Source organism: Salmo salar, chromosome 18 (assembly GCF_965601325.2).
Source record: "Salmo salar chromosome 18, fSalSal1, whole genome shotgun sequence".
Taxonomy (NCBI): Eukaryota; Metazoa; Chordata; class Actinopteri; order Salmoniformes; family Salmonidae; genus Salmo; species Salmo salar.
The window spans coordinates 11,569,782-11,595,779 of record NC_138308.1 but is presented as its reverse complement, the minus strand read 5'-3'; the positions used below and the strand labels follow the sequence as shown (position 1 = coordinate 11,595,779).

General features: G+C 42.8%; 3 protein-coding genes across 11 annotated transcripts in view; 2 read left to right on the top strand and 1 right to left on the bottom strand.

Moving 5' to 3' along the window:
- LOC106576771 (serine/threonine-protein kinase 32C) overlaps positions 1–8,266 on the bottom strand; it is a 156,308-nt gene extending 148,042 nt beyond the window's left edge. Inside the window, exon 1 of the mRNA XM_014154152.3 lies at positions 7,607–8,266. Coding sequence (XP_014009627.1) covers positions 7,607–7,688 — 82 coding nt within the window. The 5' untranslated portion in view covers positions 7,689–8,266. The remainder of the gene's footprint in view (positions 1–7,606) is intronic.
- Positions 8,267–8,506: 240 nt separating this feature from the next.
- LOC106576774 (leucine-rich repeat-containing protein 27) lies at positions 8,507–14,736 on the top strand. Of its 6 annotated transcripts, none has more exons than XM_014154160.3 (13): positions 8,507–8,603; positions 9,117–9,424; positions 9,525–9,655; positions 9,738–9,796; positions 10,050–10,202; positions 10,944–11,172; positions 11,604–11,744; positions 11,925–12,026; positions 12,176–12,281; positions 12,579–12,737; positions 13,447–13,586; positions 14,187–14,313; positions 14,449–14,736. In XM_014154160.3, the coding sequence occupies exons 2-13, from the start codon at positions 9,218–9,220 to the stop codon at positions 14,554–14,556; spliced, it is 1,662 nt and encodes a 553-aa protein (XP_014009635.2). In that variant the 5' UTR covers positions 8,507–8,603; positions 9,117–9,217; the 3' UTR covers positions 14,557–14,736. The 6 variants fall into 6 exon arrangements, with proteins under 6 accessions (XP_014009635.2, XP_014009640.2, XP_014009641.2 ...); XM_014154161.3 differs by having other exon boundaries at positions 8,511–8,557; XM_014154165.3 differs by lacking the exon at positions 11,925–12,026.
- A 136-nt stretch (positions 14,737–14,872) lies between these two features.
- Positions 14,873–25,110, top strand: LOC106576773 (PWWP domain-containing protein 2B). 4 transcript variants are annotated; one of them, XM_045700746.2, is made up of 4 exons: positions 14,873–15,315; positions 15,589–15,896; positions 18,143–19,870; positions 22,353–25,110. In XM_045700746.2, the coding sequence occupies exons 2-4, from the start codon at positions 15,757–15,759 to the stop codon at positions 22,357–22,359; spliced, it is 1,875 nt and encodes a 624-aa protein (XP_045556702.1). In that variant the 5' UTR covers positions 14,873–15,315; positions 15,589–15,756; the 3' UTR covers positions 22,360–25,110. The 4 variants fall into 4 exon arrangements, with proteins under 4 accessions (XP_045556702.1, XP_014009634.1, XP_082820839.1 ...); XM_014154159.3 differs by lacking the exon at positions 15,589–15,896; XM_082964713.1 differs by having other exon boundaries at positions 14,873–15,896.
- Positions 25,111–25,998: the final 888 nt, after the last annotated feature.

Below are 25,998 nucleotides of genomic sequence, written 5' to 3'. Positions count from 1 at the left end.
GTTACCTTAGCTTTCTTGGGAACTTGAACAATGGTGGCCCTCTTGAGGCATGTGGGAACAGCAGACAGGGATAGGGATTGATTGAATATGTCCGTAAACACACCAGCCAGCTGGCCTGCGCATGCTCTGAGGATGCGGCTAGGGATGCCATCTGGCTGGCAGCCCTGCGAGGGTTAACACGTTTAAATGTTTTACTCACATTGGCCGCAGGTTTTGGTAGCGGGCCGTGTCGGTGGCACTGTATTGTCCTCAAAGCGAGCAAAGAAGTTGTTTAGTTTGTCTGGGAGCAAGACATCGGGGTCCGCGACAGGGCTGGTTTTCTTTTTGTAGTCTGTGATTGACTGTAGACCCTGCCACATACCTCGTGTCTGAGCCGTTGAATTGCAACTCTACTTTGTCTCTATACTGACGCTTAGCTTGTTTGATTGCCTTGCGGAGGGAATAGCTACACTGTTTGTATTCGGTCATGTTTCTGGTCGCTTTGCCCTGATTAAAAGCAGTGGTTCGTGCTTTCAGTTTTGCACGTATGCTTCCATCAACCCACGGTTTCTTTTTGGGGAAGGTTTGAATTGTCGCCGTGGGTACAACATCACCGATGCACTTGCTAATAAACTCGCTCACCGAACCATCCCATCATGCTTTTCCTTCTTATGGCTTTTCCTACATCCATCTGGATGACAGCACATCATCCGCAAGACGGATGGGGGGGGACTGCAAGGCCTGGCACACTTCATAATCATTTGGGTAGCTCATGTTGACCAGTAGCGCGTGCCACAGAAAGTATTTGACTCTAGCCACAAAATTAAGAACATTAGAAGGGGGGGAAATTTCATCAGGCAAAAGAAAGACTTTCTGATCCCCGCCCCCTGCAAATGTCCTTAATTTTGTGGCTAGAGTCAAATACTTTCTGTGGCACACACTACTGGTCAACATGAGCTACCAACATTATTCATAAGTGTTCCAGGCATTCTATACTTCACATCAGGATAGGCAACCAAAATGAATAAATGCGTGTTATATTAAACAGAGGGGGAGTAAAATGTAGGCACGCAATAAACATTTCAGAACAACTACGAGTCAAATAAGACATGGGCGAGATGACGAATTTTGGCAAAGAGATTTATTTATGGACTAATACACTTGAAACAAATAGCCAAACCGGAAACTGCAGACATTAGTGCCTCCCCCACGATCAAACCGACATAAAAAATTAAATGAAACGCAGCCTAACGTGATCAGAAATATCAACTAGCAAGCAAGTCACAGCAATGAAGAATTGAGTGCGTGCGCGTTTACGCGAAGGGGGGGGGGGGGGATTCTGGCAGGGGGGAGCATTCGGCGCAACACCGGCACTGCTATCATCCTTCTTTTACAACTTCACCAAATCTTTCCCAAACATTAAACTACTGTTCTGGCCCCCCTATTTATTTTCAACTGTCCATTTCACAGCTTTTCATTTTAATTCAATAACTCCAACATTGTCCTTTTTGCCTCAGTGAATCAACGTTAACTTTTTCTGTTCCCAAAAGCATCTGGCAATTGGTGTGTATTTAGCGCGCTACTGTTATGCCCTAATATTTAGGTTTAGGCTACGCACTAATGCCATGCAAAAATTATTTAAAACCTTAAATGTAGCCTATAGATATGAATTGCACAATAATTATACATTTATGGAATGTTAATGCATTGTTTTCTCTTTATTCAACCCTTCCTCCTGCCACCCACCCACACAATATGTCATGACCCTAAAATCAGCACATCCCGCAGATATAACCACAGGGACTGCAGGTTATGAGTCAACCGTGCATCACTAACGCGCACCACAAACACACACACACACACACACCGAGCGACCTTTCTCTTTTCATCTCAGCACCCAGCTGAGCTGATCTCTTTGAAGACACTTTCAGTCTGAAACTATAGTTTTGTTATGAACACAGTCTCCTGTTTATCACCAGAAGCGAGTACAAGGTTAAGGAATTGTAAATATTGAATACCTTTAGAAAGTGGCATCTTCTGTAAGTACAGATATATACCATTTTAACAAGGCTATCTACAACCTAAAAGGATTCTTCAGCTGTCCTCATAGAAGAACCCTTTGAATAAACCCTTTTGGTTCCAGGTAACACCCTTTTGGTTCCAAGTAGACCCGTTTTGGGTTCCATGTAGAACCCTTTTTACACTCTTAGAAAAAAGGGTTCCAAAAGGGTTCTTCAGTTGTCCCCATAGAATAACTATTTTTTTTCGCCCAGGTAAAAACCCTTTTTGGCTCCAAGTATAACCGTTTTGGGTTCCGTGTAGAACCCTTTCCTGTAGAAAGGGTTCTACATGGAACCCAAAATGGGTCTACTTGGAACCAAAAGGGTTTTACCTGGAACCAAAAGGGTTTATTCAAAGGGTTCTTCTATGAGGACAGCTGAAGAATCCTTTTAGGTTGTAGATAGCATATTTTTTGTTAAGAGTGTAGCCCACTACTACACAAAAGGGGATAGTTCTAAGTAGTCTATCAGTCACCCACAGTCCAAGGGTTGTTTGTGATGTTATTGCTATCCTATTACAGAACAGTATGTCCAACTTGTGAAGTTGGTGAGGTATTCCTTTCCACCACAAATCAGATACTACAGAATGAACACCATATATCAGCCAGGGAAAATTAGTCAGTACTAGTAAGAGGCTAAAAGCTGCAGGCACAGGGCTACCGCTCTGTTTAATAGATGGAGAGAGAGAGCGAGAGAGAGAGAGAGAGAAATTGAGAGACTAATGCTGAAGATGATAGAAAACTGGGACTCCATATTCCATGCAATCTGTCATCTCTCCATCTTTCTCCATGTCTGCCCCGCTGTTTTGTTCTTCAAAGCCTCATGCTCATGGAACGCACATACATGAGTCACAAACTTGCACACACTACATTGAGCGCATTACGCACACGGTGCATTACTGCAGTGGTAAGGTGAGGTTTTGTCAAAGCAAAGTGCTTCTTTCTCTTGGGACTTACCTTTGCTCATGCTTCAACACTTTCATCCAGCTAGTGTTTGCATGACCTTTGTAAAGAAAGGCTTGAGTGTTGCAGTGGGATCCAGCCATATGACGGTCTGTTTATACGACACTAGTTTATACGACACTAGCTCTAAGTAGTTCTGAGAAATAATGCAATGCACAACAGCCATGCAAGGAGTGCCTCATTCAATCCTATAGGCTCTCCCTTATTTCCTCGCTATAAATCAAAAAATCTACTAAAATAGCCCTCTGGCCGCTTCTCTTGGACATCAATCTGAATACTCGATTATGGTCGAGACCTTTGTAGGCAAGGAACGCTCTAATATTACTGCCTGATGTAGGCCATATGCAGTTTTCCAATATGCCAAGAGATACTGTTCCTTAGAGACCCAGGCAGAAAGATACAAAACACTTAGTGGATGCTCCTGACATGAAACCAACTCAGCAACTTCCATACAATCGACTGAATGGCATGTCATCACTACCGTTTTAATGTGTAGAGATCAGATACGTCGATGGATAACGCATTAAAACTCCAACAGCCCCACCGTGATGCTGGCACGTTTTGGACTTCTAACCCCTTTTTAACATTGTGTGTTTGAGCTACAGACTGCTGGGTTGTTGCATTGGATTAGTCTATTTCTTCTGCACCATTAGTCTGTGTGATTGACGCGGGCAGAGCTAGAGCGACACAAGTGTCGTTAGAAGGTAAGAGATTCTTCTACATAGAAGATCAGCCTTCCCTGTAGCTCAGTTGGTAGAGCATGGTGTTTGCAACACCAGGGTTGTGGGTTCGATTCCCATGGGGGGCCAGCACAGAAAAAAAAATAATGTATGAAATGTATGCATTCACTACTGTAAGTCGCTCTGGATAAGAGCGTCTGCTAAATGACTAAAATGTAAATGTAAATGTAAATCCCAGGACATAGTGTCTATAATACTGTAATAAGCTCACAAAGTTGCTGTCACACAGTTGTCGCTGACTAGTTGGATATTCATGTCCCACTGAGCTAACAATTTCTGTACTTACAGCATTCTTATTATCAGGTTTTTGCTTGGCGGACATTTGTCAATAAAACTCATGAATGCAACTGTATACGTCAAATCATTTTGTGTTGTTCTTGTAACACTGGATGTCCTGAAAATAAAATGGAAAAACACTTCAAGGTGAGGCTAAACTGGGACTGACAAAGTCTCTCTCGCGCTCTCTGCAAACACAGTCTTGAATTAATGCCCTCAAATGTTCACGATGTGAAAGAAATTCTATCAACCGCCCCCTTGCACCACGGCATAACATTTACTTAATGTATGTGCATCTACGCATAATGATAATGGGGAAGGTGATGAACATACACAGCATGCTCGTTCTGGGTGAGGTGGAGTGGAGGCGGGGTTGTAACTGAAGTAATTAGGTATTCATGTAACTTGTGATTCAGAAGGAAAAAAAAATGTATGTTATAGAATGCGAAGCAATCACCCCGGCCCATAGAAATGATATAAGACTTTAAAATTGAGAATATATGTCGTCTCCTCCCCATTTCTTCCATGCCAGCCTTGAGCCTCAAGGCTCCTCCGGTAATCAAAAGTGAAGGGGGGACAAAAACAAACTTATAACTGCCTCCCTCTTTCCTCTGGAAACAGAACCTCCTCTATAACTTTGAATTTGACAAACTGTACACAGCTCCATATGAAAATGAACACTGACAAAAACAACAAAGATTGTAATGGGAAGCAGTGAACCTTGCACTTTCCATTACTTTTACATAATTTTCACTGATGTCTGTTGATGCATTAAAAAGTACCATTTTAACATTATGGACAAAATGTAGCTTCTAAATGGGTAACCCTTGTAGCCAAAGGGCATTTCCATGTAAAGGACCCATGAGCAGCAACGTGTTCATAGGCGCATGTCAAATTGGGTGTCAAATGAAAGCTAAGAGTCCATATTTTGGAGAAGAAAAGGCATAGATAAATGTTTTAATAATTTTCCATCTTACAAATTAGGCATAAGTAATGGCTTTGATTTCTGGTCAAACAGATGCAAATGGTCTTAGAAAACATCTAGCAGAAAAAGTCTTAAAAATGTATTAGAAATACTTCAAAAAACACAATAATGTTGAAGTAAAGACCCCTGCAAAATAATATCAACACATATATTCCATTTGAGAAATTACTTGAATTAAATTAAGTTTAAGAAATATTTCCTTGTGCCATATAATTCTGTTACCAAAAACCCATATATACCTCATGAGGGACGATAATAAAAGTTCACAGAAGTAAAAAGTAAAGGTAAACCTACCAATTAGTTATAATGTTTTTACTGATATACATTTTTGTTTATGACTTAAGTGATCAAACTCCTAAACAGAATTACCGAAAAATCTGTAATGGGATTACTGCAATTGAATTGGCTACAATGGGAAATCATAGTAGTCACAAACCACAGTTTGGTCACCTGCTGTCCTCCCTTCCACTGGCATACTGTTATGTTCAGCTCATAACTGTTTTCTTTCTGTCATCTGGTGGTCAAAATGAGTGTGAAAACAGTCTGGACAACCTCTCTCCAGTTAATGTTACCCCTCCTCTCTTTCCATTTACTGTAACAAGCATCCACACCCACTGAGCACCGACCTGCACCAAACGTCCATGGACATTGAAAAGCAGTTGAAATTTGGTCAGTCCACCATGTCCTTGATTTCAACATCCACAGACATTGTTTTTTGATTTCAACATCTATACACACGTCGAGTTTGGACAGCACAGTGAAGAAAAGTAGAGTTCAGTACTCTAGTTTGATGTGCTCTACACCTACCAGACACTCTTATCCAAAGCAACTTACAGGAGCAATTAGGGTTAAGTGCTTTGCTTTAAGGCACATCAACATATTTTTTTCACCTAGTCAGCTCTGGGATTCGAACCAGCGACCTTTCGGTTACTATCCCAACGCTCTTAACTGCTAGACTACCGGCTACCTGCCACCTCTACTGTGATGTCCAAACTTATGAAACATAGACATCTATGGTTGGTTCAGATTTGATCCGGTTTGTATATTGCATATTCAGGACACATCACCACGAAAAGAATGACATTTATATCCATAATTACGCATTTCTGTGGAGTACAGATCAGGGACCTATGATGTAATTATGTTACCGGGTGTAAATCCACTTCACTTACTGTAGTTCAATAACCAAAATAGATTTTTTCAAACTTAAGGTGTCATGTCAGAGCTGACACCCCAATCTTTCTGCAAACATCTTCATCTTTTTTTTTTTAAACGGAGGGAGATTTTACCGTAATTCTGTTACCAAACTTTGCATCCGCACAGATCATCCAGTAAATGTGTTTTTGTGAAATGTTCTGTGTAAATTGTTCAAAGTAGTCCTTGTTCATATGGTTTTATAGTTTGTTTAACTTTGAAATCAATGGTTTCTGTTTGGCATACATTTTAAAGTGAAAAATCTGAGTCTCAGCGTGATTCTGTTACCGTAGAATTTCTCCCCCACCCCTTATCGTATGACCTCAACTCTGTAGTGAACGGAACTCATTTAGTAGGCTCTGTCATTTTAGAAAACTCATTGGCAATATTAGTATTTTAGCTCATTAAGGGGTATTGATGATTCAAAGCAAGGTATATTTGGTTAAGCTCCAATAGGCTTACTCTCCTTTACACTAACAGCCATAAATTAGCCTTACTTTCATGCGTGCCACTCTTCTTGTCTTAATTCTTCAATTATTGTTATTATTCAGTCCTGTGTAGCTCAGTTGGTATAGCATGGCGTATGCAATGCCAGGGTTGTGGGTTCAATTCCCATGAGGGATCAGTATAAAAAAAGTATGAAAACTGCACTTACTGTAAGTCACTCTGGATAAGAGTGTCTGCTAAATGACAAAAAAATAACAACTTCACATGCTCATATTTCTTTGCATTCAGCCAACACTATCTTATTTTTTACAGAGAATGATAGGGAAAATGTTATTTCTGGAAAGGCTGAAGAATAACAAGAAAATAATTTAATAATGAGACTTCTGCATTGTATGTAATCCCCACAATGTAATGATAATGGCTTTACGACACTGTAACCACTTGATTGATCTAGAGAATAAATAGATTGCAACCAATATTTCAGCGTCATCTTTCTGGAACAGTTGTTTTCTTGTCATAAAGAACAACAACAACAAACATTACATTGGCATAGCTTGGAAAAAACAGGTGTGAAATACGGTGTTAGTTGCTAGACTATGTATGGCCTACATTTTACATTTTGTTTCACTGTCCAATCTAAAGTTGAACACCACCCCCCCCCCCCCCCCCCCACCCCTCTTCTTTCATATCTAGGCTGCAAGCAAGACCTTGCTTGAGGAGGCTATCATTTTAGAAATATTTCCTCCAAAATTCTAGAGGTGGAACGAGTTTAGCCTAGAATGCTCATCGTCACCTATTGTGCAAGCAGTAGGCAACATAGTGATGAAATTGCTTGATCCAATGAATGTAGCCTTCAGAGGCTACACTGTAACTTTGACTCACGTGCAATTTGAGTGGCGCTACAATGTTGCACTATAGTTCACCATGAACTCAAACGAATAGCAATAGTTCGTGTTTTCTTACCATCTTCCTTTTCATCGTAGACCGGTCTCTTAGAAGAACTATTGGCGCCCATCCTCTTCTTCCACTTGCCCCAGTGAAACATTGATGCGCGAGCTCAGATAGCATTCCTCGCCCGTAAAAAAAAAAAAACTACAGCTGTGTGTTGGACACGTTGAACAAATGCATCGCTCCCTCTGTTGTTTCTCAACAACAAAAAATTATCGCATTTACGCACTGCGACTTTGCCTCACTAAAACAATAAATACGAGAGATTAGATCGGATAGTGAGCCTCAATTCTGTTTTAAAAAGAAAAACAATCTGCTTTCCTATTTTTCTCTTCCGTCCTCAACTGACTTATGTTCGCGGAGCCGTGTGTGACAGTTCTCTAGTCGACGTTGAGTCTCACTGTCATGCATGTCAAGAACCCAGCCTCTCTGCAGCTCTCGTGCTAGCGGCTAGACCTTAAGAACATTTTCAATATTATAGGAAGTGCTGCTGTATATTCTCTAACTGGATACGGTCATTGCGAAAATGCGAATCTAATTAGGAAAAGGGTGGCGCCAGATCATTGAAAATGGGGTTAACACTTTACTTCCCTGACCTTAGAATAGGCTACATCATTAACAGATGTGAGATTACACTTCATGCTTCATCATGGCATACAGTGGGAATGGGATATGTCTAGATTTCTGTAGGAAACTGATGCTAGTTAGGCACGGAGTGGATGATACTTAATGTGACATTATAATAATACTATAAATAATTTGATTTTCGTTCCTTTCCTCATGTAAAAAAGGTGTTTTTTGTTTTTACTTTTGGTTTGTCTGTCAACCTAAAAGTCAACAAAAACGGTCCCTCTCTTGGCCAATGATGCTGAAGACTTGTTAATTGCGTCACATGCCAATTGTACGCACTGTTTGATTATTGATACGCCCTGTAGTTGATGTTGTCCTGCCACAACGGTTACCATGGTAATAGCTGATCACACGACTAGCTGGCTAACTACTAGCTAGCTAGGTAAATAAACTACCTAGCTAATGCCTCTACAAAAGTTGAATGTATTTACTTCAGCTTGTTGATAATCCTGTAATTCATACGTTCTTATACATTTTAGTGATTGCTTGGTTTAGGATGATGAATGACGCGTTGTACAATATATTCACCAAATGTGTTGGGTTTGCATATCTAACGCGTTAGCGAGCTAACAGTTATGGTAACGCTAAATGCATAAGCTAACTAACGTTAGCCTACGTTTAAAATGTTGCATGTCAGAAATATTCCATGTGGTCAAAGTAGCTAACATAGCTATAGCTAACAGTTGTTCACATTTCAGTATCATGAGTTCAATTTTAGTTGTATCCAACAATGAGGTGTCTATGCCGGTTAACGTTACATCAATATCTGGTCGAGAGTTTTTACACATTTAATGATCCATTTCTCCCAAAGGGCCAGGACATTAATTTGACTGTCACTGTATTTAACTGTAAGATGAGTTTCATGTCTGACATATTTTCTTGTTTCTCCCTCTAGCCATCATGGGCGTTGACAATCTGGTTTCAAGATGGCACTTTGATGACGGGCTGAAGGATACAACTGCTTATTAACCGACCAAATCTCACAGCACAGCAGCAATGTCTTCCTTAGGAAAGGAAATGACTGACCTTCATTTAAGCCTTGATTGTGGTGATAATGCTGTTAAAACACATACCCCACACATTCAACCAGAGTGTGTTGGACCTATACAGATAACTGAAGATGTCACATCTGACACGCTAAATTTCAGCAGAAGAAACTTAAAATATGTTGTGGATTGCATTTTGAAGGATACTACTTTAAAGGTAGGCCAAGCAGATTATTCTGATGCTATTATTTTCAAGAATATGCTTTGTTATTCAGAACTAACTGTATCCTCTCTAACTATCTTGCTGTTGTTTTAAGAATTTGTATCTTGAAGGTAATGAAATATCCAGGCTTCCGGATATGCTGTTCACCAGTTTGTCAAACTTGGTGTGGTTAGATCTCAGAAATAACCAAATCACGTCCCTTCCTGCGAAAATTGGTCTACACAGGTATTTTATGGGCTTTTCAACCAAAATATTTGTAGATGTGCTGTGGATTTTAATGGATTCATGTATTAATTGGTTGATGCAGATGTCTGAAAACGTTGCTGCTAGAAGGGAATCCTATCACAGAGCTTCCACTGGAACTGGGTGAGTTGAACTCTGTCACCTTGTTTCCGTTATCCTTTACACAAGAACATCATTGCATTTCATCAACAGTATTCAGTGACTTTGACAGTATTTTGGGATAGGCTGCATGTCCCTCTCAGGATGCTTGGACTTAATTTCCATTACTGGAGGAGTGGGTGGGACATGTTATTTTTTCCCCAGCTTATTCTTCAGTGACCCAACTCCAGCTGTGAACTGCATTACATTTTCTGACATATGTGTTTGTACTTCTCAGGTAACGTGATTACTCTCAAGGCCCTGAGTTTGAGGCATTGCCCCATCACGTTTCCACCTCAAGAGGTTGTGGGGCAGGGCCTCCAATGCATCCTACAGTACCTACGGAGTGCCATGGCCGAACGACCGGTTAGTGTGCGGAACTCTCTTCCAGGTGAATGATAACGATAACTGTAATGTCACCTGATGAAGTTGAACAATGTGACGGCAAGGTGTTTGTGTGGTGTCCGCCCTTCTGAACACGCCCACCGCCATCTGTTCGATTGTATAAGAAAGGCTGGCCACCAAAATAGCTCCTTGCCCTTGTTCCACTTCAGTGGTGTGACTTCTGTTCCCTTGGAGACGGTGCATGCAGCAGGCAGACTTTTTTGTGCAGCTCTACCCAGTAATATTTTTAGCCCGATTAAAATGATCGATAACCAGTGGGCTTCTAACAGAGGTGGTTTGTCATCAACCACTGTCTAGTAGTGCCTATGGGTAATCAGCATGACTAGCCAAGGCACCCCTCAGCAGAAAGCCTACACCTAGAACAAAGGTGCCCTGTTATATCTTTATATATTTATGTTATTAAAAAAGAGGATCAAGGCTCACTGTCTCTCTGGAAAGGTAATTTCATCTTGATTGATATTATGTTGTCACTGGCAGGGCAATATGCCGGCATTCAGATCATGTCACACCAGATTTCATCATGTTATTTAATGAATGAGGGGACATGCTTACTATGGGCTCATTACAGCTTCAACTTTACATCTAGTATTCACTAAAATGTTTTTTTTCAGCATAGATGCAAAAGATCCAAAAGAGGACAATTGTTTATATAGGAAGTGACAGAAATGTATTATTTTGCTACCATAATCATTTTCATGGAAAGTTCTTGTTGATGTTTTGGTTGCAGACATGCCCCCAGTGGAGAAGCTACAGTTGACAGAGCTTGTGAAGTCCAGTTTGGACCTTTGTGAAGAGGTGGTGGATGAAGATGAGCTGCAGAGGTTCAGAGAGCTGAGGCAGAAGATGAGCCAAATGGACAGAGCTGAGTTTGGCTATGCCCTCCCTATTTCACGCCTCCCTAGAGCAGCAGAGGGTGATAGAGGCCACAAGACATACCCTCTGCCCGTCATTAAAAGGTCAAGTCAAAAAGGTTCAACCTCTGGTAAAGTTTTGGGAGAATTGACAGGTGTCTGGTAACTGCAGATCAAGGGGAAACTCAGTAGTCTATGGTGTCCTCTCCTTATTTGAACTGCCAAACTCTTCAACCAGACATGCCACTATACTCAGGACAGTATGGTTTACGAGGCTAGCAATGATAGGTGAAAGCAATATGGTGGATTCTTTCTCTGAGGAATTAAATGCCGTGAAGGAAAGGTGAAAAGAGAGGGAGCCACTGTAGACGAATAGGCTATTGAGATGGAAAATAATGCATGGACAGTTTAAGAATATTTTCATGACAGCCTCTGAGGAGGAGGCCTAGTGATAAAATCTCCCAGGCTCTGTAGGGACACGGTCCTTCTGAGAGCAATAAAAAAAATAAAACATTTTATTTCGATTTCTTTCTCAGAAAGAAAGAGATTACCAGGGGAAATATATTTCCTGAGCTCCCTCCCTTTGACATGCAGTACTGGAAGAGGTCAGAGGAGAGAAGATTGGCTGCAATGAAAGAGCTTAAAGAAAAACAAGCAATTCTTGAACAAAGGAGGAAGTACGTAAGTTAATACTGTTGGATTTTTATAGAACCCAACAGAATTATCTCACATCAGTAAGCTATACCTCTGACTCCCTACTGCGTTTGTGGCCTTTTGAATCACATGAATTACATACCGTATTTAGTTGCCAACTATGTTATACCAGGGGTGAGAGAGAATTGTCTCTCTACTTGCAGTTTCAGAAAGCAGGGGTGTATTGTCTCAAATTGGCATTTGATGAAGTCCCAGAAAGGGAGGGATCAATATTATGTGTCTGCAAAAACCAATGCCAATAAGGGGTAGGTAAAGAAATCCAGCAAGGTCTAAGATGAGTTTATCCTACCCCAATCCTAACCTAAACAAAATAAAACCAAACTTAGATCAGTGTTTATAGGGTAATGAATTCCTCACAGTGCTTGATATGGCCCTGCCTTTCTTTTCCACTTAGAGACCAAGAGCTCCTCAAGGAATGGCGTACTCATGCTAGGGTCATGCAGGAGAGGAAAATCTTAGAGCACAAGCAGGAAAGGCGTGAGCGACATAGAAGAGAAGAGGTATGTCTGTTCTGTATGTCTGCTTTCACTCCCATTCTATTTTTGGAATACACTATTTTGTTCACTCACAGAACTGAAAGCATTTTTCTGATTCAAATTTTCTCCCTTTCCAATGACCAGAGGAGGGCAGCATAACACCAGCCTGAGGAAAGGCTTTCACAGTCATTGGAAAGGGAGAACATTTGAATTATAAAAATGCATTCAGTTCTGTTCTTGTCATAAGGAAACTGTCTGGGAGAAGTTAGAGTAGAAAGAGAAAGACTGACTGGAGTCCTTGTTTTCATTCTGGGTGAGCAGACGTTGAAAAAGATAGCGTCAGGCTGCGCAGACACTCAGCTGAGGCTGTCCAGGTCAGGGGCAGCGACAGGCCTAGCTAACGATGGATCACTGTGCCTCCAGTGTGCCGAGTCAGTCATCCTGCAGTCAGATGTCCCCAGTGAGGCTGCACCACAGCTGGTAAACATAACCCTTCCACAGAACGCTAGCGCACACACACACAGTCAGATACACAGCAGCAGACAAGACTGCGTGGCCGCACACAACTCCAACACCATCATTAAGTTTGCAGACGACACGACGGTGGTACGCCTGATCACCGACAACGATGAGACGACGTATAGGGAGGAGGTCAGAGACGGACAACAACCTCTCCCTCAACGTCAGTGAGACAAAGGAACTGATCATGGACTACAGGAAACAGAGAGCTGAGTACGCCCCCATCCGCATCGACGGGGCTGTAGTGGAGCGGGTCTAGAGCTTCAAGTTCCTTGGTGACCACATCACTAAGGAATTATCAGGCCATCATTGTAAAATAAGAATTTGTTCTTAACTGACTTGCCTAGTTAAATAAAGGTTAAATAAAAATAAAATAAAAAATCATGGTCCACACATACCAACATAGTCGTGAAGATGGCACGAGAACGCCTCTTCCACCTCATGAGGGTGAAAAGATTTGGCATGGACCCTCAGATCCTCAAAAGAAAAGAGCAACCCATAGCTGTATATCTAATATCTGACCGCTTCAGCAATGTGCCAGGATAGTAGTAGTCAATCTGTGTCACTGATAGGTCTATCATCCATCCTTAACTTTCTGTAAATTCACAGTTTTGGTTATATGAAGAAAAGACTAGCTTTCTATAGAAATGAATGTATTTTTTTGTTACAGGTACCGATAAACGCTCCATATGCCACAGAGTCTCTGTGTAGTGTTGTTGAAAGTGGTGAGGTCAAGACCCACAACCCCCCACCAAAGAGGCTCCAGAGACAGAGATCGTTCCAGTCCCAGAAGGAACACAAGGAAGCCAGGTATGATGTAGCTATGATGTGTCAATCAATGGATACACTGTTGCAGCTAATCTACTAACAGTAGCCACCAAAGGAAGCAATGGCAGATCAATCAAAAATGTTCAGAGACATTTAGTGGAAAGAGGGTTTTTTACAGACATCTCTTTTGTTCAAAGCATATATTTTGTCCCCTCTGTCAAATACTTTGGTTCAGCTGATTGTTTTAATTAATTACTTTTTTCTGTTGTCCAGTACTGTTACGGGACTAACCGGTGCCCCTGCACATTGACTCTACCGGTACCCCCTGTACATAGCCTCGCTATTGTTATTTTACAGTCCATCGAAATAAATCAATCAATCAATCAATCGCGTGAAATCGTGTGATAAATGTATATGTGGAGAGAGCATTGGTCAGTCACAGCCTGGTGAAAGCATCAGGAGTCTTGATTAGGGACAGGGTCAGACAGGTCCGGACTCCGAGCAACTGGTCTCTGTAGTCTGTTGCTAGCCAGCTACTCCTCCACCACAAACAACATGCAGCACCCACAGCGGTATGTAACTAAGAGAATCTTTAGTTTGTGGAATGGTGGTTCATTTTACCCTTGACCTGTGTGACCCCAGGGCAGCCCGCGACCGTGAGTTAGAGCAGCGGATCAGGAGCCATGTTCAGATGATCCAGGAGAGGCGCAGGAGGCCCAGTGGCACTGCCCAAGAGGAGACAGAAGCTGCAAGGCAGGACATGGAGGAAGTACGTTACTATTCCACTGTATATCAAGTAACCAGTCAAGTCATTTTCAGTGCTTAATGACAGCAGCCCCAGGAATTGAATGAATATCTGGGTGTTTCTTTCTTTGTGATTTTCTTCCATTTGCTTCTGTTTCAGGCCAAGAGATTGCAGTCGCAACTTGCTGAGAGGAAACATGAGAGCGACATTGAGTATCGATTCATCGCATTTACTGGGGAGAACTCGCCAAGATGCTATGACAAGTGAAAGTATTTTTGTGTGTGTAGACCTACTGCCATTTAGAATTGTTGCCGGATTAAATGAATTGACATTGTATGCAAAGAAGTAGTACAGGACAGGGTAGTATGGAATTATAGCACCCTACAAACAGTTTACTCAATCACAATGGCATCCGATACCCATTCATCAATAAACATTTCAGCCTGTTACACGCGCATCATTAGTTAAGTGTAAAGTGCTTGTGTTCCAAGATAAACCAACCCTCATCCATCAAGCCAATCAGTGCTAAATAGCAGCCTAATAGGTCACTGTATTTCAGGTCCTTACAACTGTACAGCAGCTATACAGGGATTGATCATGTATATTTATCTGACTGTATATGTGCCTATAGCCTAAATTCAGTGCTTGACTTTGACTTCAATAGGTTCCGGTACTCCTTTTGGGTGCTGGTACTGTTTATATTTTGTTGCAGAAGCTCCACAATACTTTTGAGCTAATATTCTATAAGAGGAACAGGAGCTCAAGCAGTAGAGTTCCTGTCCAAGTCAAGCAAGTTACTTATTGATACAGTTGGCTTGGATACAAACAGTAAAGATGGGTGTGATTCATGTTAGCCAGGGCAGTTTGAAGGTAGGAGTATATGTAATTTGGAATGGCACGATGAAAATGACCTGAAGATGATGCTAAAATGGAAGGGGGTTGTATCGGGGGCGGCTGGTAGCCTAGTGGTTAAAGCTTTGGGCCATTAGCCCACATGTTGCTAGATCGAATCCCTGAGCTGACAAGGTAAAAAGCTTTCGTTCTGCCCCTGAACAAGGCAGTTAACCCACTCTTCCTAGGATGTCAGTGTAAATCAAAATTTGTTCTTAACTGACTTGCCTAGTTAAATTAAATACATGTATTTTTTTTAGCTAGATAATAATGATGAAATAGCTATTGTTCTGAAATTGTGGCTTCATGAGCCAACAATAAACGGAAAGCCAAATGGTATAATTTCAAGCAAGACTGAGGGGCAACCTCAAAATATTTTTATCCTCTGTCTTTGTGTGATGTCACCAGTGGCAGAACTGTTGTAATTGACTTGTGGGGGGTGATGGCGTCATTTCGTGCCCTGGTGTACCCTCCCGTGCTCGAAAGTAGAAGGGAGAAGCATCTTTAGCAGAGGCGATCGTGGCTCCCGAGGCCGGGATCGAGTACCGCCAAGCCGGACACCTCACGCCGGAAAATATGGAGGCTGTGGCCGAGGAGCTGCGGGCCGGCTCTCGGATTCCTGTCACTGTTGATCAAATAGTTAACGATACACTAGTAGTGACGCTTACCTATCAAGAAAGGTGCTACATGGGGATATTACTCGATTGCAACAAAAAGTGAGTCTTATTTATTCGAATAATTGTATACTTGTATCACAAACTAATTAGCTAGTTAGCCTGCTAATGTTTGCTGGCTAATTTAGCATGCTAACTAGCTAGCTACATGGGCCATCATACAATAGACTCCAAGGGGTTGTAGCTAGCGTGCTAGTTAACGTTAGCCAGTTAGCTCTGATTTGCTGACATTTACAGCGAACATATTAATAACATATAAACACGTGTATCATTACTATGAAGTCTGGATAAAGCCAACCACCCTGTGAAAGTAACGTGATGGGCATTTCAACAAAAGTTATTCCTACGTGGGTAACGTTACCTCATTGTTAGCTTAACTATCAAGCTAGTTCAATGTTAGCTAGATTTAGACTGCCAACAATGTAGCCCAGCTATGGCTGGCCTTACTGAAACACCCTGTCTCATATTAGACTTTTGTACATACATTCTTATAACTACATATCTAGTAATGATTACATTAAGGTTACATGTTTTAATACTAGATATGCAAAGTGATGGGCATCACATCATTCTAATTTTGCCTACTCCTGTTCTTGTGTTTTCAGTAATGTAGGCCTATGTTAAACATTAGTCATCCAACGTTACCCACAGGTAATGATACAATCAGTGTAGGCCTATTTATAAATGATTGACCTGCAACTCTAAATAAGAGATTATACAGCTGTGTTTTGCTGTTTAAAGATGGCACTAATTGTCGAGTTTCCAAGGAAATTTGACACCAGGAAAAACTATGCTATAGGCCTACTTTGTACTTGACAAAGGGTGAACTACACAATGTTGGCAAGAAATCCCATTTATGCCTATGTATAGGGTGTTAACAATAGAGGTAAGGTATACAATGTTATTTGAATGATTGGTATTCATATGGGGCATGTTATCTGGCTCGCAGTGTGTGTCACATGTACTGGCCTTGTGTTGCACTAGTACATGCTAGTGCAGTGGGTGCACCTTTTTTAAATGCCACTGGGTTTATTTATTTATAGACTCAGAATCTCAGCATAAGAATCTTACCAGCTTTTCATATCGGTAGGCCTTCACTGAGACATGTAGAACTACACGTTCATGTGATAGATCACTCCAAATGCCTTGAGATTGACCTTCCCCAGTGGAAAAGATCTAAGCTTAAACGAAGAACAGCGGTTTGGCATACAGGCTTATTTTGCTTTGTGAATGTCAAAATGTGAGTTCTTCCTTTAGGTTTATAGAAATGCATTTCCCTTAATTGTGTGTCTCCAGTTTCCATGTCATGTATCCTTTGTGCAGGATCTCTTTATTTGGTTGTAGTGTATGTACAGCATTATATTTTAAATGGAAACAGTGGTTAACAGGCCATGACAAACCCTATGTCCAGCCTGTGTCAATCATTGTGATGGCTGAGATTTTGTTGCTCAAGAAGGGCCTTTAAAGGTCTCCTCTAAAGCACAGGAAACAGGCCTCGCCGGGCCTCTTTATTTAAATGTGACAATAGCCGCTCATGGGGAAACGCCTTTCGGGCTGCCTAAATGTGCTTTAATTAATAATCTCATAACACACAAGCACCCAGCAGACACTGATGCGAAAACAAGTGAATCTCCTGGCTCTCTCTGGGTCCCGAGTGATTCACAGGGTTGTTTTTGTTCAGTCAGATGGAGTGGAGGGGGCTCCTGGGTATCCTGTAGCCTCTTTGTCTGCTGTCTCTGACAGCAGAGTGGAGCACAGCCATGTTGCTGCTGCTGCCTTGGCTGCTCTCAACTCCCTTTTCAAATGGCTCCTTAGAGAAGCCCGGCTTGGACACGTCACGCCTGCAGTCCACTGGCATGAAAAGGAACATGTGAATTTACAGAGAAAACACACACTCCAGCATTTTCAGTTTGAAGCGCAAGGCTGTAGGCCTGGGCTATAGGCTAACTAGACAACGACCTGCTTGCTTGTTGTCTCCCAACCCCCACTCCAGTAGAAAACCCAACACAGGTGATAAATGTGCTGCCTTTTACACAAACTAAAGTGTTGCAATCATAAGAGGTTTGGTTGCAACAAGGTCAGACAGAGGAGTGCATTTGTTGTGCTTAGATTTAGTCGAGCTAATGTTCTTGACCTGAACAGGAACTTAAACTAAAGAGTTTAAATTCTTGCATTATCCACAATGATAAAGTTGAGTGCAAACAATTTGACTTCATCATGATTGGATCTTATAATCCAGAAGCTACAAAGCATACTAAAGTCATTTTCTTTCACACTTTTTCTTATAGGACTGGGCTTTTCTGCCTACCGGATATCACAACAAAGCCAGTGGAATGCCCTGCATTGAAACCTGGTTGTGAAATCCCTGAAGTCCTGAGAGAGGAGCCTGTTACTAAACCTCCCAGCCAGGCTTCACATCATAGACCAAAGGATGAAAACACGCTCCCTGAAAATGACCCACTAGGTGCCAGTCTCCCTGCCCCTCTGCCCACACCAGTACCTGCCGGGCAGGGTCCATACCCTCCATATTTTGAAGGAGCTCCCTTCCCTCAGCCCATTTGGGTGCGCCACAGCTATGGTCAATGGGTACCTCAGCCACCTCCACGAACCATTAAAAGGAAGAAGAGGCGGACCCGAGAGCCCGGGCAGATGACCATGAGCACCATCAGACTCCGCCCCCGGCAGGTGTTGTGCGAGAAGTGTAAGAACACACTGAATAGTGACGAGGACAGTAAGGACGGGATGCCCACAACCAAGGCTTCCAGGAAGGAGAACGCTCCACAGAGCGATGAAGACTCCAAAGACGGGTCTGTGAAGTTGGCCAGGAAAGAGGATGCAGATGCCACCAAGGATAACAGCAAGAGGCGGGAGAATGGCCCCACCGGCTATGACAGCAAGCGGCTCCGGAAGGACAAGAGGGATGAGGAACCAAAGTTCCCTGCAGTGGACATCATTCCCCACAGCCCGGTCATCAAGATCTCATACAGCACTCCGCAAGGCAAGGGCGAGGTCATGAAGATCCCAGCTCGGGTCCACGGCTCTGTCAAGCCCTTCTGCCCTAAGCAGCTGATGCAAAACAGCCTAAAAGGCCAACAGGGCAAGGTGCCCGAGCCCACCACCCTAACCCAGACCCAGGAACAGCGCCACATCCTGGACGCCACCAGGACGGGCCTGACCGTGTCCATTCCCAAACTCAAGCTCCCCAGGCCCCCAACGGCCGGCCTGGACTTCCCCTCCCCCAAGATCCGAGTGAGGACCCTGGGGGACGGAGAGGACAGCCTGACGGTCTACGATGCGGAGCTGGTAGAGAGGCAGAGCAGAAAGAGCCTCAGGGTCCCGGTCCCTCATCCCCTGCCCCACTCGGAGGACTCTGGGGAGAAGACCCCCATGGAGCTGTGGTCGGGGAGCTCTGGAGAGGAGGCAGACCGAGGCCAAAGTGACCTTGCGCTGCTCATCAACCTTCGCAAGAGGAAAGCGGACTCCTCCAGCCTGTCCGTGTGCAGCACAGACAGTCTAGACGAATCCAAATCCTTCAGCTCAGACGGCACGTCCCCAGAGCTGTGCGACCTAGCGCCCGGCGAGCACATTTCCTCCATGTCCTCCTCGATCTCACAAGAGGACAGCAAGACTGTGCCGCCACTCACCGTGCGCCTGCACACACGTAGCATGACCAAGTGCGTGACGGAGGAGGGCCACGCGGTGGCCGTGGGAGACGTGGTGTGGGGGAAGATCCATGGGTTCCCCTGGTGGCCGGCGAGGGTGCTCAGCATCAGCGGCAGCCGCAAAGAGGAGTCTATCTGCGAGGCCCAGTGGCCAGAGGCCAAGGTGGCCTGGTTCGGTTCGCCCACTACCTCCCAGCTGTCCGTTGCCAAACTCTCCCCCTTCCGGGAGTTCTTCAGGTCGCGATTCAACCGCAAGAAGAAAGGGATGTACCGGCGAGCCATCGTGGAAGCTGCCAAGGCCGTGGGCCACATGAGCCCCGAGATAACCTCTCTACTCACCTCTCACTGCGAAACGTAGGTGAGTCCACAACACTCAGACCATTTGTGAGTTTGTTCACTAAATACACTATTCCGGTACCTTGGATTAAGGATACATGTTGGGCAATGTTCAGGCAAAATACCCACCCTCTCTTTGAATGTCTAAACTACATTTTTGCTTACCTCATACATACAGGCATGGAAATGTTGTATAGTAAAATATTCTTAATTTGTTTTTTGGGGTTGTATTTGCTTAAAGAATGTTTGGCATTTTTACAACTAACTAAGCAGGGCCCGGTTTCCTGATAGGGATGGAACTGAAGCTTACAAGTGTTTTTAACGATGCGTCGTTCTTAAAACGGCCGACGATGTCACATGCATTTCCTGAAACGCCTCGTAGAGAGAACGCTCACCAAGTGCGTCCGTCGTCGGCGCATCTGTCAATACTGACAGGATCAAAAGAAAGGCAGCGCTGCTCTCGGATCATAAACATTAGAATTCTTCCACAATACTGACGACAGATCAACTCTAATAGCGATATTATCACCTGGCCTATATGGCTGCTAATATTGAGTCGGCTTATTCTAATGCTTAGACTACCCTATAATAATGCACTAATTCACAGATTTGGCACATCATTGCGCACATGTTGTTACACATCATAAAGTAGTATATTGAGGCAACAATTACAGACAATAGCTTAGCCTACAATTAGCAAAGAAATAACTCATTTATTGAACATGAAATTGGTTTCAATATGATTTAAATATACAACCCTATGTACCATATACTGTATTTATCTTTTAATGGATTCATCTGTTTTCATTTGAAGCATCTGTTTGTCCTTACCTTGTTTGTAACAATTGCGAAGACATTTGCAACTTTGGTAGTTGACTACAATGGTAGTCAACTTTGTTGTCATCTGCGGTCACAAAGAGACAGTGAAACATATTTCTGTTTGAACTTTTTTATACATTTGCGAAAATATCTAAACATGTTTTCACTTTGTCATTTATGGGTTATTGTGTGTAGATGGGTGGGGGAAAAAAATAGATTGAATCCATTTTTAATTCATCCTGTAACACAACAAAATGTGTAATAAGTCAAGGGTTAGGAATACTGTCTGAAGGCACTGTAGAATCACGAGAATCGCAATACATATCGTATCAACACTTAAGTATTGTGATAATATCGTATCGTGAGGTCCCTGGCAATTTCCAGCCCTATAAATAATGAGTGTTTTTCAAGTGCAACTTTAGTTTCAATGGTTTTGGGGAAACTGCTCAGAGATTTAATGATGCTCCTACGAAGGTTCTAACGAACTAAGCCTGTAAAAAAAAATGTACGCACGCATGATTGTAAGTCGTTTTGGGAAAAGCTTCTGCTAAATGGCATATATTATATTACTTTAAACAGCCACTACAAACTTAAGCAGATTTTAGCCATGGCTAGCTATAAATCAATGTGAGTTCAACCAAATCACCTTTTCAGTAACGTCCCACCAAGTCATTGAGTTGATTTGGTCATGAAATTTTAGAAAAGTGCACGTTTGCGCCCATCATTCTGGTAGATTTTTAGCTAGCGGTGGCTAAAGTTAGCTGAAGTGTAATGGCTGTGTAAAGAAATCTGAACCATACATTTGTTTATCCTGGCTCATAGAATGCTTTCAGGGTAGGGAACCATCGAACTTTAGTTAGTTGTAAAGTACAAGACCTGTTCATTTTTTAAGTTTCATGATTTTGGTTGACTGAACCCAGGGACTTATGATTTGGTCTCAGCCTGCCTATCCCGTAGTTGTCATAAAACATTGTTAGGCCTGATCAATCAAAAGCCCAAGCCCTTATTCCCCTGGTATCCGTTTGTTGATTGTGTGGAATCAGACCCCATGTAGCCAAGCACCAGGCCCTTCATACATCACACACACACACACACACACACACACACCTCTTGGTTAAATATTGTCTCAGGGTGATATGATGCAGCCAGACAGCTCCCAGGACCACTGTTTGCTCTGGCGACGCCTCAGTAGCTCTGTGAAGGTACCTGTACTGAGCTCTGTTCATAATGCTCACCAGAAGCTCTTGAGAATGCCACTCTTTCTATCACTCATGATGGAAATAGTTTTTGCCATGTCAGCTGTCCAGAGATTTTCCAAGCGTGACTTCTGAAAGTTAAGACGGTGTCTTGGATTCACGTCGAAATGTTCTATCTTGAATGGTGAAGTAAGAATCCATCTATTCTACATGCACGACTCTCCCAGTGCAAAGTCTAGGCCTGCAGTTAGAATGTCCCTCCATGGGAAACTTGTACTGCCATTATTTGCTCAATCTCATTACTCTGTTTGTTCTTTCTCCCTCTCTCTCTCTCTCTCTCTCTCTCTCTCTCTCTCTCTCTCTCTCTCTCTCTCTCTCTCTCTCTCTCTCTCTCTCTCTCTCTCTCTCTCTCTCTCTCTCTCTCTCTCTCTCTCTCTCTCTCTCTCTCTCTCTCTCTCTCTCTCTCTCTCTCTCGCTCTGTGTAGAGTCTGAAGACTGAAGAATGGTCTTCTGTCAGAGGTTGCGGAACTCTAAGGCTCTTGAGTCGTCTATCCCCAGGAGAGAGAGGGAGCGTGTGCAGTTTCCACGGTCACTATTTATACAGCATTCCCCCCCCCCCCCCCCCCTCCACATGGCTGGAGGAAAATGGCCGCTCAGGTGGAGTGTTGTTGACTGGATAAGGGAGCAAGAAAGGGCAATTTTGAGGCATCTCATGGACTACACGGAACAATTCCTCAATTTTGTATTTTATTTTTTAGATGTAACCATATTTCAATAGAACTGAATAGCAACACACTACAAATCAGAATGTATTTATTATCTGTAACCATTTATTATCCATAACGATTTAAGTTGACCGTTCTACAATCCCATAAGATCTCCATACTGCTGCTTTTGTGAACGGTCCTCTCGACCGATTGGTCGTGAAGCGGTTCATCGACAACCAGTCAGAGGACCTTGTCAGGTCCGTTCAGTCCCAGTGCCATCCTCATTGGAAGCCCAGCAACTCTTTTCGAATAGACCAGGAAGTATATCCGCAACATTGCTGGTGAAAAGTCTTACTCTAAGTTCTTTACTTTCCAAATGTGAAACTGTTCCATCCAGAGATAGTACTGTAGTTTATTCTATAATACAGTGTTTCATCCTTGTAGCCTTCTTCAGCATTGCTAGTTGGATATGTCGATGTAACGTTATTTATACGTTTATTTTTATTTTTTTTTCCAAACGTTTTTCTCTTCCATTTCATTTTGGTTTGAATACTTCAGAAGTGTGGTATCTATGGGTTATTTGTGAGAGATCCTAGAGTTAATTTCTACTCACTTAATTATTTCTGTCATGTAAAGAAAAGCACTTTATCTGTACCTTTTGTGGCCTGCTGTAAGCTCATTGTCCGAACACTAACTGGAGTTACAGCACTGACAGGCAGCGGGAGTTCAAATGTCCCACTTTGACTATCCATGGCCTTGGAGATTTACTTTTTTAAAGGTTTGGGATGCCAGAGATTGATCCTTTCAGGGGTGGTTGTGTACACTGTATTCTTGCATTTTTGTGTCCGGTGTGTCTTTGTACATTCTCTCAACCCACCCCAGTTTTATCCCCATCAAATGTTTCCACTGGAGAGAGTGGACAAAAGTGTCAAACACTATGCATCAATTAAAGCTTTATAGTCACTCAGAAATGCTGTAAGAATACTGTGAATTCAACTCTTTGAGTGTGAGTGTGAAGGTGTGGAGAGATCGGTGGCTGCTCACTACTGGCTACATGTCTGGAGATGGAGAGACTGCAGGATCGACCTTTATTGATCTTAGTTGAAAGCAGCACTTTTGGAAAGTAGGGGGAAGGAAGGGGAGTCAGGACATATACTACATGGCCAAAAGTATGGGGACATTCTTGGAATTAGTGTATTCGGCTATTTCAGCGACAGCCGTTACTGACAGGTGTATAAAATCGAGCACACCACCATGCAATCTCCATAGACAAACATTGACAGTAGAATGGCCTTACTGAAGAGCTCAGTGACTTTCAACGTGGCACCGTCATAGGATGCCACCTTTCCAACAAGTCAGTTTGTCAAATTTCTGCCCTGCTAGAGCTGCCCCGGTCAACTGTAAGCGGTGTTATTGTGAAGTAGAAACATCTAGAAGCAACAATGGGTTTCCATGGCCTAAGAGACACGCACCAGCCTAAGATCGCAATGCCAAGCGTTGGCTGGAGTGGTGTAAAGCTTGATGACATTGGACTCTGGAGCAGTGGAAACGCGTTCTCTGAAGTGACGAATCACGCCTCACCATCTGGCAGTCCGATGGACGAATCTGGGTTTGGCGGATGCCAGGAGAATGCTACCTGCCCCAATGCATAGTGCCAACAAGTTTGGTAGAGGAGGAATAAAGGTCTGGGGCTGTTTTTCATGGTTAGGCCCCTTAGTTCCAGTGAAGGGAAATCTTAACACTATAGCATTCTTGACGATTCTGTGCTTCCAATTTTGTACCAACAGTTTGGGGAAGGCCCTTTCCTGTTTCAGCAGGACAATGCCCCTGTGCAGAAAGCGAGGTAAATACACAAATGGTTTGTCAAGATCGGTGTGGAAGAACTTGTCTGGCCTACACGAAGCCCAGACCTCAACCCCATCGAACATCTTTGGGATGAATTGGAACGCCAACTGCGAGCCATGCCTAATCGCCCAACATCAGTGCCCGACCTCACTAAAGCTCTTGTGGCTGAATGGAAGCATGTTCCAATATCCAGTAGAAAGCCCAGAAGAGTGGAGGCTGTTATAGCAGCAAAGGGGGGACCAACTCTATATTAATGCCCATGTTTTTGGAATTAGATGTTCGACGAGCAGGTGTCCACATACTTCTGGCCAGTGTCGGTAGTTCAGTACGCCCCAAACGGAAGAAAAAAGCAAGGACTACCTGTACCTGTCCAATAAGAAATAGTTTGTTTTAGTTTTCTGTTGCAAAATGTTTTCCGTTGCAAGCCCCAATGAACACGACCAAGAGCTCCTGATGCGTTTTCTTTCCATTTTGAATCCCTTTGGTTTTTGTTAACTCTTTAGGAGTGGGGAAGGAGAGAGTGCCTAGCTCCATTCACCTGTTTTATGATTAAGATGGAAGCGGATGTCAGGAAATTCCGTGTTTGATGAGCAACATGGCTGTCTGCTGTTGCCCTCGTTGGTCAATGTTATTGGCCACTTTCAGTTTTTTTGTATATGTACTGTACGTAAAATAAAATATACAGGCAATACTTGGCATCTGCTGGTTTGTGTATTTCAACGTACTGCTATCAGTTATGACTACCTTTTTATGTAGTTTAATTCTCATGTGTCAGGAGCACTACTGTGCTATAAGTCCAGCCTAGCCAGGCTTAACTTTATGCAATCATTCACCACCTCTTTACTCACTTGAGGCAGTAGCCATGTCTGAAATCTCTTGCCTATTACTTACTAAACTACATACTGTGTACAAATTGTACTACATACTATTTAGAATGTACTGTTTAGTAAAACGAATGCGGTAAGCAACAAATATCAGCAAACTAGGCACAACCATCCTGAGAATGTGTCATCTGATGCCATTTGTTAATTTGGGTACAGCGTGTCCTCATCTCATTATCAGTGTCAAACAAGTCAGTCTAGAAAGACAATTCTCTTCCTCAAAAGTGTGCAGTGAATTGTACTAGATGAAATGACACTAACATCCTGGCATTTAAAGCATACAAATGTTTTATTTATTTGTATGTCACATACTATAAGACTTTTTTCTGATACCTGAAATGGATACTTCACTGAACAAAAATTTAAACGCAACATGCTACAATTTGTAAGATTTTCCTGAGTTACAGTTTATGTAAGGAAATCATTCAATAGAAATTAATTAGTTAGGCCCTAATCTATGGATTTCACATGACTGGGAATACAGATATGTGTCTGTTGGTCACAGATACCTTAAAAAAAAGGTAGGGGAGTGGATCAGAAAACCAGTCAGTGGGTGACCTGTCTGGTGAGTATGCAGGCCATGGAAGAACTGGGACATTTTCAGCTTCCAGGAATTGTATACAGGTCCTTGCGACATGGGGCCGTGCATTATCATGCTGAAACGAGGTGATGGCGGTGGATGAATGGCATGACGATGG